At 37.9% G+C, this 23,562-nt stretch overlaps 2 protein-coding genes across 4 annotated transcripts; both read right to left on the bottom strand.

Moving 5' to 3' along the window:
* Window positions 1-1,931: 1,931 nt before the first annotated feature.
* On the bottom strand, window positions 1,932-5,744 carry LOC128624462 (uncharacterized). Of its 3 annotated transcripts, XR_008388770.1 has the most exons (11): window positions 5,288-5,743; window positions 4,225-4,274; window positions 4,082-4,147; window positions 3,912-3,955; window positions 3,767-3,836; window positions 3,593-3,679; window positions 3,043-3,141; window positions 2,833-2,913; window positions 2,624-2,722; window positions 2,216-2,508; window positions 1,932-2,144 (listed from the first exon to the last, which is right to left on the bottom strand). XR_008388770.1 is itself a non-coding variant. In XM_053652136.1 (10 exons), exons 1-10 carry the CDS (start codon window positions 5,418-5,420, stop codon window positions 2,368-2,370), a joined length of 870 nt encoding a protein of 289 aa, XP_053508111.1. In that variant the 5' UTR covers window positions 5,421-5,743; the 3' UTR covers window positions 1,932-2,367. The 3 variants fall into 3 exon arrangements, 2 of the variants coding, with proteins under 2 accessions (XP_053508111.1, XP_053508112.1); XM_053652136.1 differs by having other exon boundaries at window positions 1,932-2,508; XM_053652137.1 differs by lacking the exon at window positions 1,932-2,144 and having other exon boundaries at window positions 2,375-2,508; window positions 2,864-2,913; window positions 5,288-5,744.
* A 4,184-nt stretch (window positions 5,745-9,928) lies between these two features.
* On the bottom strand, window positions 9,929-22,330 carry ncstn (nicastrin). Its single transcript, XM_053652121.1, has 17 exons — window positions 22,235-22,330; window positions 21,801-21,902; window positions 19,387-19,510; window positions 18,599-18,717; window positions 18,345-18,490; window positions 17,783-17,933; window positions 17,300-17,412; window positions 15,497-15,649; window positions 15,291-15,395; window positions 15,139-15,216; window positions 14,858-15,027; window positions 13,602-13,704; window positions 13,290-13,388; window positions 13,065-13,167; window positions 12,802-12,962; window positions 11,495-11,707; window positions 9,929-11,347 (listed from the first exon to the last, which is right to left on the bottom strand). Exons 1-17 carry the CDS (start codon window positions 22,290-22,292, stop codon window positions 11,225-11,227), a joined length of 2,121 nt encoding a protein of 706 aa, XP_053508096.1. The 5' UTR covers window positions 22,293-22,330; the 3' UTR covers window positions 9,929-11,224.
* Between the last annotated feature and the right edge of the window lie 1,232 nt (window positions 22,331-23,562).

Below are 23,562 nucleotides of genomic sequence, written 5' to 3'. Positions count from 1 at the left end.
TGCTAGCAGAATAAAATCATGAAATTACATCAGTTTTATCATATAGACATTGAGTGGTTATAATTTGATTGAAACAAGTACATATGGAACTTCCTCATGAGTTAAATCTACCATGTTTGTGGTTACATTTATAAATAGCTTCATCTACAATTTTTGCTGACATGAAAAGGAAATGGCATTAGTTTCGAAATCTGGTCCTGAAGTCTACGTATCATGTTCAAGTTGGCTTAATTCTCTCATGTAACAAAATTTATTTGAGGTAATAATGTATTGTAATGGATTTTCCCTGAGGGAAAGTCAACAGAGACGATTTAAATAGTATTACAATTTTAGAATATAACTCTCACGTACATTTATAAAGAGAACCTGGTTTAGTGATTTTTAATACACACACACACACACACACACACACACACACACACACACACACATGTATATATATATATATATATATATATATATATATATATATATAAAATGTAGGCTAAAAGGCAGGATGGCTCCACTAAAAATGATTACAATTCCTGGCTATAAGAAAGTCTAATATTTTTAATTAATGCTAAACATTTAAAAAGTCTGACATACGGTGAAATGAAAGTATCTAATTGAAAGAAATGTAACAATTTGTAAAATTGGAAAATAGTTAATTGAACAGTGTCCAGTACATGGACACTAAACAAGACCAATAACAGCATCACAATAAATATTAGATAAACAGCATGCTTATAACTGTAACTTATATTATATATTATATTAATATATTATATTATAGCTGCAGTATATAATATTTGTGTTGATCCTATGCTTGGATCTTCTGTCTGGCTGTTCTTCTCAGCAGCACTCTGGTCTTCAAAAACTGTGGGACCATCGACAACACAGCAGTGGAAAAACGACAGTATCTGTCCTCGTAAAACACACCTACATGAACATATATAGAAATAAACATTTAGTCAATAATAAAGACACACAGATACAGTCTTGGGGAAAAGAAAGTACAAGTAAGCCTTCCTTCAATTCTAAGTTTTTATTCTCAGTAAAATATCTCATTCACACTTGTGTGAAAAAATAAGTACACCATATAATTCAGTAACATGTAGAACCACCTTTTGCAACATTAACTTTAAGCAAACATTTTCTGTAGGAGTTTCAGTCTCTTCATTGTGCTGGAGAAATTCTGGCTCACCCTCAGTTCATTGATGTCTGAGGACATTTGTTTATGCACAGATCTCTTAGGATCCTACCACAGCATTTTAATGGGGTTGAGGTCTGGACTTTGACTTGGCCAAATTGCTGGTGTGCTTGGGATCATTGTCTTGTTGTTTGACCCAATTTCAGCCCAGCTTAAGCTGCTGAGAGATGGCCAGACATTTGTCTCAAGAATATTCTGGTATAAAGTGGAGTTCATTGTTGTATCGATGACTGCAAGTTTTTCAGGTCCTGTGGCAGCAAAACAAGCCCAAATCATCAAAGATATTCAAAATTCAAAAATATTACTTCTTAAAAGAGGACCTTGAGAATTCAGAGTGATTGCCTAATATAAATGATATAACAGTGGTGTAAATTAGTGGGTAAAATGGTGCTGTCTCCCAGAATTGATGTCCACAACAATTAGATTTTCAGACTATAATATGAAGATTTCAGACTTTTTATATATACAATTTTGCTATGGATACTTAATTGTATATTCACAATTCTCAGAATGTTACGGACTTTTCTACGGTTTGGGGCCATCAACAAATTTTTCAGGGCTATAAATATCTTAATTTTGTTATTTGTCATTTTTCACATTTTATTTACCTTTTCAAAGTTTCAGAAATTCTTTAAAAAAGGATTTGTATACGAGTGAGAAATTCATTTTGTGTTGTTGCTTTTTAAAGGATTATTATATACATTGGTGATTAAAAATAATCACAATTAGGCTGAAATAAGAGCAAATGAAAACCTTTTTTAATTGAGCAAACAATATAAACGCTATGTAACAACTATTTACAAATCAATTTATTTACAGCAATCATCTATACAGGATCCTTAGGCTACTAAAAGGAATAGTGATGGGTATAGGGATAGAGTGCTGAGGGATGAGTATTGAGGGATGAGCGATGATATGTTGCACTGGTCTTCAGTCCTGGGTTCTCGGTGCAGACCTGTTAATGAAGAAAAGAGACTCTTTTAAATATTAAGTTAATAAAAAAGAACAAAATGAATTTATACTTACTGGGGGAGAGCTTGAGCAATGTAGGGAAAACCAGTGATCGAAAAGAACAAATATGAAATGCAACAGAAAGAAAAGATTAATTTTGGGGGTCTAATTATAGCAAGAAAGTGTTCAAGTTGCGATCAGGTAAAGGGTAGAGGGAAGGACATTGCTCAGAGCTTCTCCAACATGTCCATCATCAGCGGGACATGCTGCCAGAGGAGCTGCGAAACTGGACTGGCTAAGGCTGCTGGGTCGCTGTAGAGCTCCAGGGGCTGAGAAAACAGTACTTCACAAAGCACTGTCAGCTGATCCTATTGACAAATTACACACACAAATACACACACAAATCCAACATAGTGTCAATGAGTTAGAGATACAATACTGAGAAATTGTGCATCATCGTATCTGAAGGTATTGAACACTTACAATAAGCATTGTGAAGTACAGCTCTGCTGCAGGCTCCCACTCGTCTGGGTTCCACATGCTGATAAACGCAAACAGCCCCTCCAAGAATCCTCCCTCACACTTTAGGAATATCAGGGTTAAAAATATGGGAAAACAAAATGACATAAAATAGACCATGTTCTGAAACTACATTCAAGTATCACTTTTAAATCTCCTGATAAGACACTTACTGCCTCAGGAGCGGAGTCGTTCGTGACGTACCGGAAGATAAGCAGCTCATAAAACATGTCCATGAAGTTGTAATGGTGGAGCTGCACAGAGGAGAAAGGTTACGAAAAGAAAGAAATTTGCCATATATATTGTAGTCTTGTTTTATATCTAATCAAAATCTTTTATAATTAAAAAAATCTGTCATTTTACACAGGCATCTGCAAGCTTACCTGGGCCCCAAAGAGCTCTGTCACAATCGATTCCTGATTAGGTGGACTTCTCAGGAATTGAATCAGTGACTCATAGGCCAGCTGCACACCAACCACATCCTGTTACAACAAACAAAAAATCTCTGTAACTCACTTTGGCTATGGTGTTCAACATACTACTACTCACGCTACGTGAACTACATGACGCATACGGCTACTCACACTAAGTGTGTCCAGTAGTCCACTAAAGATACACAGATGATGTACTACATGGGACAAAATTTGCAAGTATTGTATATCCCAGTGCCATCTTCATCACATACATTTTGTTTTAATATTTTTCCTTAATTCTTAGCAGGCTGTGATTATTATAAACAGAAAATTGGCTATTAACACTAGTTATTCCAATAGTTACTGTATGTACATTGCACTTGTGTTTTAAAATGTATGCTAATTAAGTTTTCTTCACTGCTTAATTGCCTGTTGTTGTTTTTATATTTAACCACTAAAACATTAGCTAAAAGTAAATTGGGCACAAAAATAAAACAGTCTATCATCATTCTGAAGTCACCTGGTTGTTAGCTGCTGCCAGACGCATCACGATCTTCTTTCCCACCACAAACAAGAAGTTCTGGTTGTGGATGCTGGCAAGCAGAGTCTGAACATAAGACAGCACACAATATTAGTTAAAGCAGAGTGTAATTTACCTGCACAATGACAGCAGCTAAACAACGGTTTTACTCACAGAGAACGCCTTACGGAGAGCACACAGCTTCAGGCCGATATCAGTAACCCCTCTCTCTAAAAGATGCTCGCTAAAAACAAGAGGTGTAAATACTTAGTGTGCCTTAAACATACATTACACCATTAAACAGTGAACAGGCTCATACCGAATAAAGGGCACATCCAACTCCAAAAAGCTCTCCTCTTTCTCCTGCAAGCCACATTAGCAATGAGTCATTAAAACTCCCACAGTAAATTTTACAGCCTCACATTCAGGGGAATAGAAGCATATGTAGATACACATCAGGTCTGAAACAGGTCTGAAATGTTTGGTTACCAGAATGACAGCTGAAGGTTCATCGTGGGGTTCGGTGGGCAGCAGATCGAGGTTTTGCTCAACAACCTTACCACACAAACACACACACACTTAGACAGAAGCAGTCTACAGGTTTCAAATACAACTTTATAACTAACACATACCTGGAGGACAGAGGGAGTATCTACAGTGTCTCCCAGCACGTTCTCAGGCTCTGCAATAAATTAGTTTTATGTTAAATTCATTTGTATATTTAAAACCAATTTGACCAAGTTTATTAGTTAGTAACATTACGATCAATATTGTATTGTGTTGAACCCTTAAAAATTGGTAGCCATGTTTTCCAGTGCACCAGCATTCAGCTAACTATTAAATTGTATAATTCATGTCCAAGCAAGCATTAATAGGGAAGGAAAATATTTTACCAGCTACTCATTTTAATGTTTAAAATAGCTAGGTTTAAAGTAGCTAGGTTTGTTAGCAGTGTAGCTAATGTTAGACCAGAGTTTCCCCCCAAACACACAGATGATGCTCTGGTGTTAACAAGTAGAGTTTTTTTCTAATTAAAAACGCATTTTATTTACTGATGTTAAATGAAAACACGTCTGAACAAGAAAGAAAGAGAGAGAGCAAGAGAGAGAACAGGTGACACGATTAAATTCTCTAAAACCTCCTGTTCGTCACCCAAATCTATATAAATATTATACTGTGGAATTATTATAACCTTTATCCGAGTTCAGCAGACTAATTACCTTTATACTCACTATGACACTGTAAATGAAATAATTAGCTAAGTTCTCCAGGGAGATAACATACAGCTGTAGCAGAGTTCGTTAGCGCGCTAGCTGGCTAATCACTAGGTTAATTATGATTTAGTGTAAAACCAGGGTTGTTAAAGTGACCTTCTGATGGGGTAAATATTATACTGTGGAAATAAACTAAATTATTAAACCAAGCTAATCAAGTCGGTGAAGGACTTTAGTGTGTAAATGAAAGCAGTAGCCAAGTCCGCTAGCATGGTAACTAGCATTAGGCTAATTCACAGCAACAGACGATGTGGTTTGTAAGTGAGACAACATGAGACTGTACCGTATTTACATTTATTCATTTAGCAAACGCTTTTATCCAAAGCGACTTACAAATGAGAACACTGTGACTTGAACATGTTTTATTATTGTAAAAGCAGTGAGGCAGTAAAGCCACACAACCGAATCAAGCTTCTCCTACCGTGAGGAGGCTGAATGTTCTCAGGAGGAGCGATTCCTCTCCGCAAGCGGCGGTAAACGCAGTAACCCGCACCAGCAGAGAGCACGAACAGCCCCGCAGCACAGGCGATCTCCCGCAGAATCCAGTTCTTCATATCTGGCACAAATCTTCCGAAATAAATCGCTGTTTTCGTCCCAACTTTCTTCGTTCACTTCGTGTAGAGTTGATAAAGATTGAAGTCTTCGTTCACTTCGTGTACAGTTGATAAAGATTGAAGTCTTCGTTCACTTCGTGTACAGTTGATAAAGATTGAAGTCTTCGTTCACTTCGTGTAGAGTTGATAAAGATGATGTTGATCCGTAGCGAAGCAGAAACTCGATGCTGTGTCTTGGTTTAAAATAATTCGCCAGAACGCATTTATCACCATGGAGACATTTTAAACACACACAATTTTAAGAAGTGCAACAAACACGCAGATGACGCATAAGACTCACGACATCACGTTGAATTCACCTGAGATGCGGATTGTTTGATTTATTTATTTATTTATTTATTTATTTATTAAAATAGAAACCTGTGGAATATTTAATAATAATGAAAGTTACCAGATTATAATAATAATTATACTATTTTTAAATTATTTTAATTATACTAATTATACTTATTATTATTATTATTATTGTTGTTGTTGTTGTTGTTGTTGTTGTTGTTATTATTATTATTATTATTATTATTATTATTATTATTATTATAATAAAAAAAATTTCATTAGCCCCATTTTAAGCTGGAGTTCCTCTTACACCCATTATACATCAGAATGCAGTCCAACCTGCTGTCATGTTAATCACACTTTACACTGGACACTGCCAACACACAGAGCGGCTATTTAAAATAAAATTAGTGTATTTATTATTATTATTATTATTATTATTATTAATAATAATAATAATAATAATAATACAAATAAAGAGATAGACATTAATAGATTGAATATGACTAGGTAATGAATTCCAGATGACCAGTAAAAAGTGAGGATACCAATGTAAAAAAGTGAGGACAGTCCTAAGGATTTAACAGGAATATTGGGTTTAAGATGTGCAAAGACTTAAGGAGGATGTTACATATCTAGGCGTGTTTCTCTAAAGAATGTTATGTATGTAATTTATTTGCACCTGTTTTACTCTAAGCTTCACTGGCAGCATACTAACCAGCTTGAACTCTTGTACCTTCTGTGGGTCCTTAGGGGACATTTATCAGGTACAGAACAATTTTGTTCTGGGTAGCCTGGAGACAATCCTTATTTCTCTTGGTAAGGCTGGAGTACAATGAGGCACTGGCATAGTCAAAATGACTGAAATGCTGATGTGAGCACTTTCTTCATATCCATAACTTCATTTTGGTGTTAATAATAATTAAAGAAAAAGAAGACTATTTCTCTTTTTTTCATGATTCAAAATTCAGTAGCCTGGAGCATGTGGGGGGGCTGAGTGACCCCAGAATGACCTTTGAATATTCTTTTAATATCTCCTGAACCAAAGCAGCACAAACGAAAATTTTTACGGCACAAACCAGTACAAACGAAGCACAAACAATTGAGAATATTTTGCTGACGTTTTGCGTTGGTGGGGGGGCCAACTTCACGCAGGTCCCTATTTCTAGTTTCAGATTTTGTGCTCGAAGGCTGACATGATGTACGTCCTTGCTTCTATCGCCATCTACCGGCGACATATTGTTACTTCAGTAGCGTTTTAAAGTGAACCGAACAATTCGATTATGAAAGTTCAGCCTCGTTGTAAACAAACAGAATAAACAGCAGCTCGAGAAACTTATGGGAGCCTTTTAAATCACTTTACTAAGATCAGCATTTCACCACGTTTCAATCTCTTTAATTAACGTGAATTTAAAAAATCCGACTGGACACGAATTCCATCACAGCTCCAATTAACAGCGTCGGTTCTACTCAGCTTTAACTCCGGCTTCACTCGGTTCTAACTTTGTCTTCATATTATTGTGGTATGGTCATGGTTTCTAACGTCTAACTAAACGCTACAAACTACAATATCCATGCTATATTATTGCAGTGCATGCCCACAATCTAAACAGCACGCAGGCGATATTTCAGTCTGGAGCCCCCGCAGCACTGCACACTGTGCCATCAGTTATAATCCAAACTTTGTGAAAGTCTAAACTGCCACAGAGCGTAAAATGAAAATCTCAGTTGATTAACAAACTTTATGTGATCATATACAATGATAATGCATGCTTGGAATATTTAGTTTTTTACTAATCTAGTGACATAGATTTCCCCTGTTAGATATGTCCTCTTAATTATTCCAGGAGGTAAAGGTAGCAGACGACATCTTCTCTCATTACAGTACTTGAGTACATAGTAACTCTAACTGTACTTTTTAAATAAGCTTTTAACATACAGCGGCCTCCTGAGATGAAAAGGACACAAACCACACACTCCTAATTTTATTTGTATAGCACTTTTAACAATTGTCACAAAGCAGCTTTACAGAAATATATAAATTCAGGATATAAATTTTACATTTATAAATTTATCCCTAATGAGCAAGCCAGAGATGACAATGGCAAGGAAAAACTACCTGAGATGATATGAAGAAGAAACCTTGAGAGGAACTAGACTCAAAATGAGTTTTGGAGACTTTCTGACCCCAAGACACAATTAACTTCTGCAATTCTCCAGCTGTGATCCTTGGAAGATTTTTTGGCCACTCGAACCGTCCTCTTCACAGTGCGTTGAGACAATATAGACACACGTCCAATTCCAGGCTGATTCATAACATTTCCAGTTCACTGGAACTTCTTAATTATTGCCTGATGGTGGAAATGGGCATTTTCAATGATTGTGCTATTTAGTGATGGCCGCTTTCAAAATGCTGCTTCACGAACCATTGAAACCTTTATGAATCTTTTGGAGCTGAAACTTGTTATGGTAGTGGGTGTTTCCTTTTTGAAACACGCTAACAGCGGTAGACCAATCACAACAGACTGGGACATCTGACCAATCAGAGCAGAGTATGCTCCCTGAAATTAGGAGTTTAGAATGAATCCTTTAGAACGGATCATTTAACGAGTCGTTTTTGACACTGGGGAAAAAAAAGGTAATGCTGCAGTTTAAATTATGAGCACATTAAAGTGTTTTTTGACCTTGGATGCATGTAAATCTATTGTATGAGACCTTTAAAACAAAATTAGGCACGTTTCAAAACCATAATAGGTGCTCTTTAATGTATAATTTTAACTGTTCTCCGGTCAGTTTTATTATGTAGGTTTATAAAACTGAAATGATTCAATAGTGTTTGGCCTGATCCAAGGTCAGTGCTTGCCTCAGGATGGCTTGTTAATCATCTGACATGAAATCCCACCAAATTTCCTGATAAAAATAAAAAAGGCATGGCAAGATGTTGTAGGTTATTACATAGGCGAGAGAGAATTTGGAGAGTTTTACATTTATTAATCTTCATTTTTCATGACCAAAATAACCCATAGTTATTCACAATAAGGAGTCTACAGGTTACAAAACCAAGCTCATGTAGCTGTCAGACAGATGTTAAAAACTCAACACATTAAAAAAAAAAACACCAACCATTTTTTTTTTAAAATGGCTCTTACAACGATGTGGACAGGGACACTTCACCCAGGATTCGAACCCAAGGCAGCAGTGTTCCAGTCTAGAACTCTATCGGATGGATGGATGGATCAAAATTGTATTTCAAAATATTACTACAAAGGTTGCCCAAAGTATACAAAGTTACAGTCATATTTAAGAATTGGCAGTGCTCTATTTGGGTGCAAAATAATGTAACATTATGTAGCTTTGAACTGATATTTGATTTAAAATAGTTCAGTGTATGTTTTGGCGTTAAGGGCCTGATTTAACTATATGGCTAGATCTTAAGCTGTCTGTATTCTGGGTTGCAACAAAATATCTTCTAATTCCTTTCTGGAAAGAAGGAACATGAGCTGTGGTTCAGTGGAAAGCATTGTTGCTTCACAGCCCCAAGGTCCAGGGTTCAATCCTGAGCTTGTGTTACTTTCTGCGGAGGTTTCCTACCGTTGTCCCAAAACAATGCCAGTGGATTGCAAAAATAAACTGCACTAAGTAAATTAAAACTAGAGCAAAATGAAACTAAGTCTGTGTACATGGTGCCCTGTGCTGGACTATTGTCTCATCCAGGCTGTATTTCCAACTCATACCCAGTGTTCCCAGGATAGGCTTCACATCCACTGCGACTCTGACAATGAGGAGCGTTTACTGAAATGGTAAAACATACTCTAGCAAAATGACCATTTTTCTTCAGTGATTCAATGTTCCTTTTTATAATAACATAACCAATGACAATCTTGTTAGAAAAATATTATATAAAATGTTGCACCAACAAAACTCATTTATGTAGTTAGACCTTAGAGGTCTGTGTGTGTGTGGCAAAGGGAGACTTTTTAAATCCCACTCCCAGTGGAATTTTGAACACTTCCACATGCAGTTATTATTTTTGTTTGTACCCACCCACAATATTTTCTAATGCATTTTACATTTTCTAAATGAAATTGGTTCTATTTCTCAAAATATAAACAAATTAGTCTTTTAAAGTAATTAAAAATTTTCAAATGAAATAATACTACATGGAAGCTTGGTCAGATAATCCAGGTTTATTCAGTAATCAAGGCATCAATTCTACTCTCATTCTCACAGAAAAAAAAACACACCAGAAATTAAATTAAATTAATTTCCTCAACTATTAATTTGATTGCTCAGTGTTCTCAAACTGTTTAATATGTAATTCTGGTAACTGCAGAGATTTGTAGTTACAGAAGACGAAAAAAACTATGTCTTTCCCCTAGCAATCTTTAGAGTTTACAAGTAGTCTTTCAGACTGGACAGGAAATAATGGAGTCTCTTTATGAGACCTTACACAGAAAGTTCAGTGGATTCTGGTACAACTATTGCACATACTGCTTACAGATAGACAAATAATCATACAGACTAATGCAATCATATTCATAATACTCATCAGTTATCTCACTCCTCATTTTCTTTCACACACACACACAAACACACACACTTACATACATACACACACACACACACACACACACACACACACTAAAGATGTAGTTGGTAATTTTTAAAAACAGTTCTAAACCTGTAATAACCATAAAAGCTCAAAGGCCATTTACAAAACGTGTGATTCACAATATTGTAATGATGTAATAGATCTGATTAGTCTGTTCCTTTCCGATTTCTGGCCCAGAAATGAGCTCTTTCACTATTTGAAGCAAACCTTCTGAAAATTTTCCTTAAAAAGGCAACTTGCAGGTCATACAACAGTAGCTTCAACATATGAGTGAGGTCATTTGGGCACAGGGCTAATCGTTTTTTAATTGCAAATTATTTACCTTACAGACAGCAGAGGGCTTTAAAAATTACAAACCACTTCTTTAATATTCATATACACACAAATTCCATAAGCACTATTTATACATAAAAAAAAATCTTCAGATTAGTCCCAGAGTACAGTAAGCACAAATGAAAATTCTGCAGTTTAAAAAAAAAAAGGAACAATGGAAATTATGCACATCTTCCTCCTACCCACATTTTCTGTACAGCCTGTAAACCTGGCCTTAAAACGTTGAGTTTAGTCCAGTGAGACCAGGTCTAGTTAAGGTCTTTAAATATTATCGTGTATTTCCTCTACCAGCTTGGATTAATGTTATTTCAGGAACCCAGGTCTGCATATGAGTAAACATTCCTGTAAGAAAGTCCTTTGCACAATGACAGGTTGATGCTTAGACGTCTGCGTATGACGTTGTAATGCCAGAGACTGAACAGTGGTACTGAGTTATAAATTAATGCTGGAGACTGGATAGTGGTAATAAAGTCTGTATGAATGTATGAGTGTGAGATCTTCTGAGAGCTGAGTATAAATGTGTTCAATAGGTGGTGCTTGGGGCATCATGGGTAGAACTGAACAAAATGTCTGCCTTTGAGCTGATGAAGTACGTCACCACTAGAGACACCAGCAAAACAGCTATGCCCACCCCTAGAGTCAGCATCTGTGAGACAAGATGAAGGGGGGGGGACCTTAAAGTTTGACAGTTTGCATAGAAACAACACAGATGTTGGGGGTGTACAGAGCTACACAACAAATCTTATTTCAATTATGACTATCGTTTTCCTCTATATTGGATTCAACGCATTACCTGTAATTGTGGACTTGCGACTAGAAAGATACGAGCTCCGATGTTCTTCCAGCGTGACTCTGTCCATGTGGAGTACTCCCTGGAACCATACTGCCGCAGCTCGAAGGCGGGGGACTCTGCTTTTGCCAGGCGCACAGGTGCGCGCACACAAAAAGGTTCCCCTGTTGTGTGGTTCTCTGACGCAGGGCCAGACACCCAATCGTATGAGTACAGCTGAGAGAACAGCAAGAGAGAAATTCTCAGTACAGTTTAACACTGAGCAAATGTCTTTACCCACATGGTAATAATATGACCGTTATCTAAATTAGGTGGCCCTTTATACAGCATATGATTCGGAAAAACAATTTATACTGGATTATTGCTTAATAGTCAGGTCCTCCAGTGCACGTACAGTTGCAATCAAAATTATTCAACCCCCACAGCAAATCAGGTTTACTGTGAAAATTTACAGACAAAATAATTTTAATACTGGAAAAGTCATTATAAGTTGCATTTTCAGTTAAATTTGAGGAAATCACTTGAAACATTCATTGTGTTGAACTTTTTCAATTGTTTTTGTTTGATTTGTTCATGGCAAACTGCTGAAAGTCTGTAAGTTTTGACAATAAACCTGATTTGCAATGGGGGTTGAATCATTTTGATTGTAATTGTACATCACTGAATTCTGTGAACGAGTGCTAGTATAACTGGATAAAAACGAGATGCCCAGGAAGAAGTATAACATCTCCTTTGTCTTTAGTGACTTTGCAGACAAATTGCAAAACAGCAGCAAATGTTTGTAAGAAAGAAATCCACTTATTTACTGATGCATGTACATTCAGAGTTTATCAGAATGCTGAGTGTTCATGCGTTGATAGATTACCAAATTCTGATACTTTGCAGTTATCATATTTTTTCCCCTATATTAAAAACATTGTAATTCCTTTAACATATTCCTCTGAAACAAAGCAAGGATGTCATTATTCTTATTAAACCACAAATTTAACAGGTGTCTGGAGTTCATTATGCATAATCTGGCTCTTATATTTGTGGTTTAATGACTTCAGAGACATATTTGTGTCATGCCAGAAATGCTACACTATTAAACTAATTACAACACATTATTAAATATGACCCAAACACTCATTCCCACCCCCCCCCATTTTGTGGGACTTAGAAGGGCCACTGTGATGCTCTATTTTCCTATATTCATATAGGGTGTTCCCCTCATCACATTGATATAAACGTGTGCACAGACAATGAAACTTGCAAGATTCTGACAGCTTCAGTGTACTCAAGTGTATTCATTTGACTAGATGAAGACGTACATCTTTGCTCTCGCCGGAAATGTCTTTCGGATTCTGGCACTGACTCTGGTTCAGGCGGGTGGCAGTGCCAGTCATGTTGGCCAGAATGTACTTCACAAAGGTGGTCACACTTTTTGGTTGGCTTTGCGACAGGCTGACGTAGTACTGAGGAGGGCCTGACTCTGCAGAGGATGGAAGCAACAAGAGCAAGAATGAATGAGGGAGCATTCAAGAGTGTGTATTTTGAAAGTATATTCAGGAAATAAACTTACAAACAAACAAACCTAATATGGGATTGCGCTCCCTTGACACCAAGTCACGGGGCAGCAGGGAACGGAACCAGCTGTTATTGGACTTAACCAGAAAGCCATACAGCAACTTGGCCATCTGAAATAAAGAGAGATATGATCTCAGTGCCTCCACTTCCTCCAGCGACAGATCACTTGATCTGTCGCTGGAGGAACAGATCATGTGATCATGTGAGTGAATCAGTGAGTCATGTGACTCACAGTCTTTGTATCAGCAGTGATGTTTTTGAGCATGCCGTCTTCCCCTCCAGCCTGTTTATACAGTGAGCGAGCTACCAGAGTAGCCACTTCAGTCAGGGACTAGAAAAAGTTGAGAGAGAGAGAGAGAGATACTAAGCACGCCTCCACTGCGATTGAACAGGAACATGCACTATGGTTGTACTGACATTTATCTAACATTCAAGCAGATCTTCAACACTTACCTACAAAAAGATAAATATTATAAACATTTGAAGAGTATTTGAGTGGTGAAATTTTTTGACATAGTTGTACATCTGACTAAGGTAATGGTACCTTGGCAGCCTCTGTCTCATACTCTAGCTGCTCCTCTGGGCTCAGGTTGGGAGGATAGCTGACGTTCAGGTACTCTGACGTGTCATACAGACTCTCATAATACCTATATGACATAGGCAAAAACATTTCATAAAACTTTCTGTCAAGAAGTATGTACAACGTATGCAAGAACTAATTTGAGTCAACCTGCCTCAAAATTTTCCTTGACAATTACTTAAACAACACACTTGCTTTGCATTTGTATCATGTAACGCACATATGGTGAAAACTGTCCCTTTGAAGAAATGCGTGAGCAGGAAATATTTTATAAAAAACATCATACAAAATGTTATTTTACAGACAGTAATTTTTTTTAGGTCTCTTTAAACTGGCTTCCTAGTCACTATGTATATATTTGAACAGCACTGTCTAGTGTATGTTATATCAAAAAGAATTATATTTGAGATTAAACCACACACTCCAGTAAGTGGAAATTAACTATCTATATGCTTGCATGATATAATCTTTATATATATATTATATATATAAATATACACACACATACATATACACATATATACAATATACACAGAACGGTTCGAGAACTGGATCGCCCAGAACCATGACAGTGGAAAATGTCTAATAGTGTAGCTTTAAATATATTTAAGAGGAGCAGACTTCAAACACTGAACATTGAGGTTTATTGTATTTGTTTACAAGGTGGAATTTTTTTTGTATACATCCTGTAAAATTAACTGAAAATATTAAATTTAGTTTATCAGAAGGTAAATTAATGTGTCATGGCTCACACTATGTTCCTAAATTCTGTCATAATTGACAGGCTCAAATTTTCTCATGCCTACTTGTGTGTTATATTGTGGCACATTAATGCTACCATCTCTAAAAAAAAAAAAAAAAATGAATAAACAAACAAACAAACAAACAAACTACAACCATGCTCCAAAATTTCTGTGTTCCTACATTTTTGTAATTAGGAGCACAAGTGCTCCTAAAAGAAATTGTCACCATAGAGCCCTGAAATATATATCATAAGTACCTATATGTTTAAGACATATGTGTTTAAACACAACATTAACACAACTAATGTGGATAAGCAACATTGTGTCATTTAGCTAAACAATGTCATTAAATCAGTGTTTCAATGGACTATTATTTAGCATTCAAGCAAATCTTGAACACTTACCTACAAAAAAGGTAAATATTATAAACATTTGAAGAGTATTTGATTGGTGAAATCTGTTGACAAATCGGCCTACCTGTTGACAAACGAGGATTGATGGTCTGCCAGCACAACTCCCGGGATTGGCCGAGCTCTCAGGAAGCGCTGAAAGGAGGAGGGAGGTAAGGCCTGAGTGGCATTTGGTTCGTCCAATGAGAGATTCAACATGGAGGCTGCAGACTTGATATTGGCCACCAGAGATGAAACCTTGAAAAGATGGAAGTGAGCCAGGTGAGTTAAACAAGAACACTGTGGCAGCGAAACTTTTTCACTTGTTTTTGCTCGATTTTTTTTTCACTGCCTCTTTTCGTCACCCACCTCCTCATTCACTGTGTCGTTCCTCCGAGATACGGGATCCGAATGCATCCATAGGCTCTGTTTATTCCACAGCCCCACCTGCAAACACAACAGTTACTGAGTGTGTGTGTGTGTATGCAATGAATGTGCAGGTGTGTTGGCACATCACAAACCTGCCCGATCTCCAGAAACGAGTGCACGTTGTCAAAATCAATCACTGATTTATTGTTCTGCATATCGTACACCATCCGGGAGCTACCGATGTAATCAAATGTTTCCTAAGATACACAGTGAGTGGGGAAAGAATCAAATACTGAAGAGTTTTCTGCACAACACAGAATGTAACGGCACTGACACACATACGCAAAAACACACTCACCCCCTGGAAAAAGGCAAAGAAAATATTGCGTGGGGGCGGCGCCACTTGAGTGACAGAGCGGAGGGCCTCGGCGGCGGCCAACAGCGTCACGATGCCCGAGACTGTTCCCTCTGCGGATGGAGCGAGGTCATAGAAAAAGGATCGGCCGTCCAACTGAGTGTGAAAGAGAGAGAGAATGAAAAACAAAGCGATATACACTACCGGTCAAAAGTTTAGACACACTCATTCTTTATTTTTATTTTCCCACAGTTTAGAATAATAATAAAGTCATCAAAACTCTGAAGTAACACAAATGGAACTATGGGAATTATGTTGAGATAAAAAAAATCCCAAATGAATCAAAAATAATTTGATATTTTAGCATCTTCAAAGTAGACCCCCTTTTTCCTTAGAATTTCCAGAAATGTATTCTTGACATTTTGCTCAACCGATTTCTTGAGGAATTTCCCCAAGATGCTTTTTAAACAGTATTAAAGGAGTTCCCACCTACGCTGGACACTTATTCAGTACGTTTACATGGGCAACAATAATCCACTCTTAACCCGATTAAGACGATACTTTGATTAAGACACTACCATGTAAACAGCAATTTTTAATTACCTTAATCCGATTAAGGTCATACTCGAAGTAAGCACTAATCGAATTAAGACGTGGAGTATTCCTGTTTTAGTCGCATTATGGACGTGTATTACAGACATGTAAACACCTTAATCACATTATTAACGTCGTGTGAGAGTTTTCACCGCATTTTGCGACAGGACACATTCACACAGGGCAGTGCTCAACATTTTACGGCGAACAAGAGAGTTCGGCTGCGTCCCCAACCGCATACTTGCCTACTATAGGCCTGTAGTGGGGGCTACTATATAGTCGGTAAGTACGCGGTTTGGGACGCAGCCTACGGCTTCAAGCAGTTGTCTATTAGCACGTATAGCATGACAAATAATTAACTGCACTTAAAGCGTTCGTAAAAAAATTAAATAAAAACACCCAAAACTGTATACGGTACCATAACGAAGACAAACTGTATGTTGATACGTGAAATTCTGGAGGGACGTCGGACGGCGTGGTGTGGGGATGTAATGATGTGTGCCGTTAATCTAATTATATTCTATAATACGTAAAACGGGTACATGAAAGGAGTATTCTAAAAGTGACTCATGTAAACACCTTAATCACATTATTATCTTACTCAGAGTAAGGTCAATAATTAGATTACTGCTGTCCATGTAAAAGTAGTCATTGGCTGCTTTTTGGAATATTTTTAGCCTTTTTTTTTTTTAAATAAAATGTTAGTTTTCTAATGAAAGAAATGAATATCTTGGCTACAACACTGATTTCAAACATTTAATCATCCACCTTCAGATCAAAAGGTTTTTAAGATCATGAGAAACATTTCAGTCTCCAAATTTTGACTGGTAGTGTATACACATACATTCAGAAGACAAAGAGTAGTATAGACAGCCAGAACAAAGCTTGCTTGTCTACTACTAAGGAACACAGTGCAACCCTGTCACAAGGCCCTACACAACCACAAGACCATTGCCATGTCGCAGTAGTGGTGGTGGAGGAGTCAGTATTTCTTTAGGTTTGGAGAATGGTGGCTCATTTAACTCCTTTCTGACTGTTTAAACATTAAACTGAAGGTTCTTCAAAATACAAAGTTAATACCGATGACACTCTGACAGCTAAAAACGCCAAAACTAAATTTAGCAGTATGTTTGTGGCAGTGCAACGTGGACCAAAGAGATAAGCTATAGGAGACAGAGAAATATTCATCTCCACATCAATCTCCGCACTCACTCTGGTTGCTGCAATGACCATGCTCTCATTCGCCTTGTGTCCCTTGGCGGTGGCGTTAATAGGTCGTATGGTCGCCCACACGTTGTAGTCCATTAGGGGATCGCACAGCTGCTCTGATGGAGGAGAAACAGAAACAGTGTAGGTAAATACACCTTGTTTGTCTGGGCAACAGGTTGTTCTTTAGTGAGAGCCATATGTTATACCTGTAGAAGAAGAAGAAGAAGAAACCTTCGTTTGTCACATATACATTAAGGCAAAGTGAAATACACTTCTACGCATATCCCAGCTTGTTAGGAAATTAGGGTCAGAGCGCAAAGTCAGTCACGATATGGCACCCCTGGAGCAGAAAGGGTTAAGGGCCTTGCTCAAGGGCCCAACAGTGGCAGCTTGGCGGTGCTAAGGGCTTGAACCCCTGACCTTCTGATCAGTAACCTGGAGCTGTAAACATTGAGCCACTACTGCCCCAAATATGTATGTGTGTACCTGGGTTGATGCTGAAGCTGTTCTGCAGGTCCGTGCGTCGCATGCAGGTCACTGTGTCTGTGACTGCGTGCATGTGAGAGAAGAGCTGCATGGCACACAGTGGATATTCAGGAGCACTGCCATTCACACGCATGTTGTGATCCTCGTAACACTAGAGAGAGAGAGACAGAGAGACTACTGCACAAACTGCAATAAATATATGGCTATTTTTTGCCTAGAATATCTGCTCATAACCATCTTTTAAAGAATCGAATAATTTATTTCTTAGGCAACGTTGAATCCATGTAATGACCTTTCATCTTCAACTTGTCTTTTTTGTTTAAGTGTAAGCCTTTGCCAAACATATAGGCCAAATCCCAAATGGCTTTGTATTCACTATATATATGCTCACTACACAATTTATAACATAGTGGTGTTCCAGCATCAATGTGGTGCATCATATACCAAATAAAAAGAGATTCAGAAAGAGCATGTACAAGGTTAAAAAAAAAAATACTCCTTAATTGTTTAACTCTTCCCACATCATGGGATGCCTGTAAGTTGCCCTGGCACAAACACCCACCTTGCGAATGACTTGCGTTTCATTGTCATCTTTGAGAGAGAAAATAGGGAAAGGGAAGTCTTCATAGGACAAGCCGTTACCCAGAGGGTTCCACACTGTAGTGCTGCAGTTGGCCAGTTCTGGGCCGTAGCTCTGAGTGTACACTCCTGACAGCAATCAAGAACAAAATGACACGTTCAAAAAAGAACAAAAACAAGTTGCTTACATAATCTCAATGACAATACGCACATACACACAATCCTGTGCTTACAAACCTGTGTTCTGGTTGGGGCACGACGTGTGAGGAGAGAACCCCTTATCTGGAGGTGTGCTTGTGTGAATGACCGCCACTCCTGCAACCCGGGTGGAGTTCTTCAGCCTCATCATCGTGGATCTGCACGCAGAGATGGAGAGAGAGAGAGAACACGCTCAGTACTAACCAACGGGATGAGGACAAATGAAGAGTGGATGGAAAAGAAGGAAGGAAAAAAGTGAAATTGGAAAAAAAGGGGGGGGGGTGAAGAGAGAAAAGAGTAAAGCAAGCAAGCAAGAAAGAAAGAATGAACACAGGAAGGGAAGGAAGGAAGGAAGGAGAAAGAAAAGAAATGCAAGAAAGGAAGGAAGGAAGAAAAACAATGTAAAAAAAAACGGAAAGAAAAAATAAAAGGAATGAAAATGAAAGAAAATGAAAAAAGAAAGAAAGAAATCAAAGAGAAGGAAAGAAAATAATGTAATGAAAAGAAACCAAGAAAGAATACAGGAAGGAAGCACCAAAAGGAAGAAAGAAAAGAAGAAGAAAAAAGAATAAAAAAAAAGGAAATAAAACTTATGAAAATGAAAGAAAATGTAAAAGAAAGCAAGAAATCAAAGAGAAGGAAAAGAAAATGTAATGAAAATAAAGAAAAGGATAGAAAGAAAGGAAAGAAAACCAATCAAATGAATAAAAAAGAATGAAAAAGGAAGGGAACAGAACAAGCTAAGACATTGTGGAACAAAATGAAAGCAGACATAAAAAGGAACAGGAAGACAGAAAGAAAGTGTGTGTGTTTATGGGTAACAGCACCTGGTGAAGGCAGGCGTCTCCATGAGCACCATGTATGGAGCGTGAGGTCCCGTTTCGGTGATCCAGTCCAGATCGTCCGGCGTCTCCAGCACATGGAGAACCCCTGTGTCTCCTGATATGGATGCTGGAGCACACAGACACACACAAGAAACATTATGTCTAGTCACATAAATGCTGTTCATGTACAGTGGCAGCCAAATCACACAAGTATTAATGTTTTGCAGACTATTACAGCATCTGCACTGGGGTGGAATCATTTTCTCTAACATCAGCTCTGACTGTTCCAGTCGTAAGTCAAATCCCAGATTTATACGAACGCGCTTTTTTTGATTGTTTATGCTATCGTTTCTATAGTAACAACTCACAGGGATATGTAGGGTAGACGCTCTACATAATCTAAAACTAATAATAAACATACTTCTATTTTTTATTGATTTAATGTTTATGGAAGGAGTCTCCAGTGTCATTGGTCTGTAACAGGCAGTATGTTTTTCCTCCATGGGAAATTCTTCAGGACAGATGAAGCACATTGCACATTCTCAGTAACGTGACAAGCTGCGTTTTTTTTTTACTTCCTGAGAGAGTAAAAGTGAGTTAAGTGAGGGAATGACTGTTTACCAGTACCATGAAATAAGTGATAACGGGAACTAACTTGTCTCAACAACCTTCCACAATGTTAAATGGAACTATAAATAGATAAAAAGTAGGAAGTGTCATTAATCAATTAATCAGTGTGGAATAAGAGCAATAAAACACTGGTATGTGCTGTTTCAAAGTGGTAACAGTAACTCCAGTAACACACCATGCTATCACTGATTATTTTCCTTTAACTGCATTTGTTTTATTAATATACATACTGTATATTTTACTATCCCCGCCTTGTTCCCGATGCTCCCTGGGATAGGCTCCAGGTTTCCCCGTGACCCTGAAGAGGATAAGCGGTATAGAAGATGGATGGATGGATGGATGGATATTGTACTATAAAACTTCTTTAACGATCATTACGAAAGCGTCTCCCCCGTATCCTACAACCTGTACAGACATATACTGTAGGTCTTAGCTAGATTTTCTTTCTACAGTGTGTCCCAAAAGTCTCCATATATTGGGGAAATTAACACTTTTTACCAAAATGTCATATACCCACACATATATACACATACATACATATATACACATTATATGTATATATACACACACACACACACACACACCCTGTCAAAAGTTTGGAGACACTTTTGGAGACTGAAATGTTTCTCACGATCTTAAAAACATTTTGATCTGAAGGTGTATGATTAAATGTTTGAAATCGTTGTAAAGAAAAAATATTATCGTGCCGACATATTCATTTCTTTAATTAGAAAACTAATTTTATTTGCAAACAATTTTTTTTTTTTTTAAATGGATGACTTGGAGCGAAATATTCCAAAATCAGCTAATAAGTGTCCAGCGTAGATGGGAACTCCTTTAATACTGTTTAAAAAGCATCTCAGGGAAATTCCTCAAGAAATCAGTTGAGAAAATGCCAAGAATACATTTATGGAAATTCTAGGCAAAAACTGTGTTTACTATAAAGATGCCAAAATACTAAATTAATTTGGATTTTTTATCACAACATAATTCCCATAGTTCCCTTTGTGTTATTCGAGAGTTTTGATAACTTTATTATTATTCTACAATGTGGGCGAAAAACATAAAAATAAAGAACGAGCGTGTGTAAACTTTTTTTTTTTCAGATAACCTTTAAGAATGCTCTTGATAAAAGAAGAACGAATTGAAATCATTCTCATGGCTGGATCAGGAAGCTGTCGCAAGGTTGCGATGGACTTTTACCAGGGAACCCGGCGAACACATCACGCACGACACTGTTCCCAAACTTATTAACAAATTCAAAAAGACAGGAAGTGTTGAGGACCGACCGAGAAATGGATGTCCATGAACAACCAACGATGAAGGCACAACCGACGTGGTGCTGCTATACATAGTCCCCTATGTATGGAGACTTTTAGGACACTCTGTATTACGTTTTCGACCAGTAACCGATTTATCAGGTTGCATCACACCACCCGATCGTTGATCAATATCCTACACCAGCACGCAATGTTATGTTTTCTTCCTTACATATCTAACACATCACCTGTGAGTCTACTTTATTGCTTTACAGTTTTATTAGCAGGAAAGGTCGAGCGTAGGGGAAAACTTGACTCCGTAAGGCGAAAGAAAGCTTCAGCGGGTTCGCCTAGACTCTAGTAACATCACACTGAACTATGTCAGACATAACAGTAGGTGTTCATGTCACATGACATCCTGTACTAAATAAAACAGTCAGATATTAACTTGGTGTTAACTGTTTGTAGAAATAGGTTCACAGCATGTTATCTGGATGATCCTATCCCGGTCACTGGCACTGTACTCACACTGACATCCGATCTGATGGGTGGCATTGAGAAGCCGAACACAAGGAGTCGTCTTGTTCACTACCACATAGATCTTCTGCTCCACAGAGCTACAGCTTACATCTGAGATAGAAAGAAATGACACAGCACTCTGTCAAGCTCATGTACAACGCATTTCTGGGACTCTTTATGCTATTGTACAACAACAGTCACGTATATAAACGGTGTTATGATCAATAATTCGACATAAAAGCATGGACAAGTAGAACCTATTATTAAAACATGTCTGTTCTTAAGGGAAACATGGTAAGTGGAATGAAGCCAGCGCTCCCTCAGCTAACCAGCCATGGCTGCGGATTTCCAAAGAAAGTTAGCACGAGAGAAGCTGATGTATAAATTACGACAGAAATTGTGTCGAATGTGAAAAAAGCAAGGCGTCATTTTTGATGACTTACGTGAATAAAAGAAACAAATGAGCAACAACTCTATCCATTTTGAGGATTTCGGTCCCATCTTCCTGGTTTTTTCTGCGCTTCTGACAAAACAAAGGAAGTCCATAAGGTCTTTTCCGGTTCCGGTTTGGTGTGTTTTCTTGACGCTCAGGCTGTATCCTAATACAATAATAACTTCTTATTTTCTATTTAGGTTTTCTAAATCGGGTATAAAATAATATATGGGTAATAACTGAAGAGTCAGAGTTTCTGTAAACAAAAAAATATTGCTTTAATATTTCAAAGGAAATTTACTGATACTTAGTGGTGGGTTATTATTTTTTTTTTAGCGTTTGGTCAAACACATGATGTGTGTATGAAAATACTTTGGTATTTTGGCTGGATAAAGTGCGACGCTTTGATTGATTTGTTTTCTGGTCTTTCAAATGAGCTGTAAATTCAATTAAATAATATTTCTTCTCTATAACCCAGTTGTATTTTTTTTATGCGAGTTTATTTCATTGTTTACGGCAGCGCCTTAACCTTAGTGCAGGGTTGCCAGGTTTACATTAGGGCGTTAGGCACACGAGAGATCCAGGGTGGATACAAGCTGTCTGGAAGGCAGGGGTGAAAAAATAAAAAGCGACCCTCCTACACGCAGTGGGTCTCCACAGGATATGCACCCATTATGGCACCTCATCATGTTTCCTTGCACGTATGGGGATCCCTATTAGGCACTGCATCACATATTCTCTGCTGGAAGGGTTTGCTAGAGGGTATTTCGTCATGTTTTCTAGTAAGTAGGAGCATTCTCGAAGGCACTGCATCATATATTTTCCACTGGAAGGGCACCACAGAGAGCATGCTTTCTTACATGTATGGAAACCCTAGAGGTCACTTCATCAAGTTTTCTCACACACAGCAGCACCCCAAAAGGCATTTCATTACATTTTTTTCCATTTGTAAGGGCAGCTATAAGGGTGCTTTCTCAACACTTATTGCCCTTCATCACACCATCTACCATTCGGGCACCCTAGAGGGTACTGTTTTCCGGGGAGGGGGTTTGGGGGTGGTTAGGGGATCTGTCAGTACAGTAATTTAAAACAACCCAACATTGACCAGTGGAATGGCTCATGTTGGCAAAGGTTTACTTTTCCTAACAACCCAGGAAGCAAAGTAACATTGTGCTAACGGTGGCCCAATGGCCAAAATTATATTGAGCCAACAATGACACCCAATGCTGGCCCAAAGAAATGGCTGACACTGGCCCAACAGCAGTTTCTTACCTGTGTTGTTAGGTAAAAAAGTGCACCTTTTCCAACATCAGCTATTTTAGCAACACTGGGTGCCAA

This window comes from Ictalurus furcatus, chromosome 20, assembly GCF_023375685.1.
Source record: "Ictalurus furcatus strain D&B chromosome 20, Billie_1.0, whole genome shotgun sequence".
Taxonomy (NCBI): Eukaryota; Metazoa; Chordata; class Actinopteri; order Siluriformes; family Ictaluridae; genus Ictalurus; species Ictalurus furcatus.
This window is presented reverse-complemented; position numbering and strand designations above follow the sequence as displayed.

Excerpts from the sequence above, each read along its gene's own strand:
- LOC128624462 (XM_053652136.1), bottom strand. The coding sequence starts at position 5,420 with ATGAAGAACTGGATTCTGCGGGAGATCGCCTGTGCTGCGGGGCTGTTC. Across the intron at positions 4,148-4,224 it reads ATACTCCCTCTGTCCTCCAG|GTTGTTGAGCAAAACCTCGA; the intron begins GTATGTGTTAGT and ends TTGTGTGGTAAG. Across the intron at positions 2,914-3,042 it reads CAGAGCTCTTTGGGGCCCAG|CTCCACCATTACAACTTCAT; the intron begins GTAAGCTTGCAG and ends TCCTCTGTGCAG.
- ncstn (XM_053652121.1), bottom strand. The coding sequence starts at position 22,292 with ATGGGACCGAAATCCTCAAAATGGATAGAGTTGTTGCTCATTTGTTTC. Across the intron at positions 18,718-19,386 it reads GAGACGCCTGCCTTCACCAG|ATCCACGATGATGAGGCTGA; the intron begins GTGCTGTTACCC and ends CTCTGCGTGCAG. Across the intron at positions 17,934-18,344 it reads AAACGCAAGTCATTCGCAAG|TGTTACGAGGATCACAACAT; the intron begins GTGGGTGTTTGT and ends CTCTCTCTCTAG.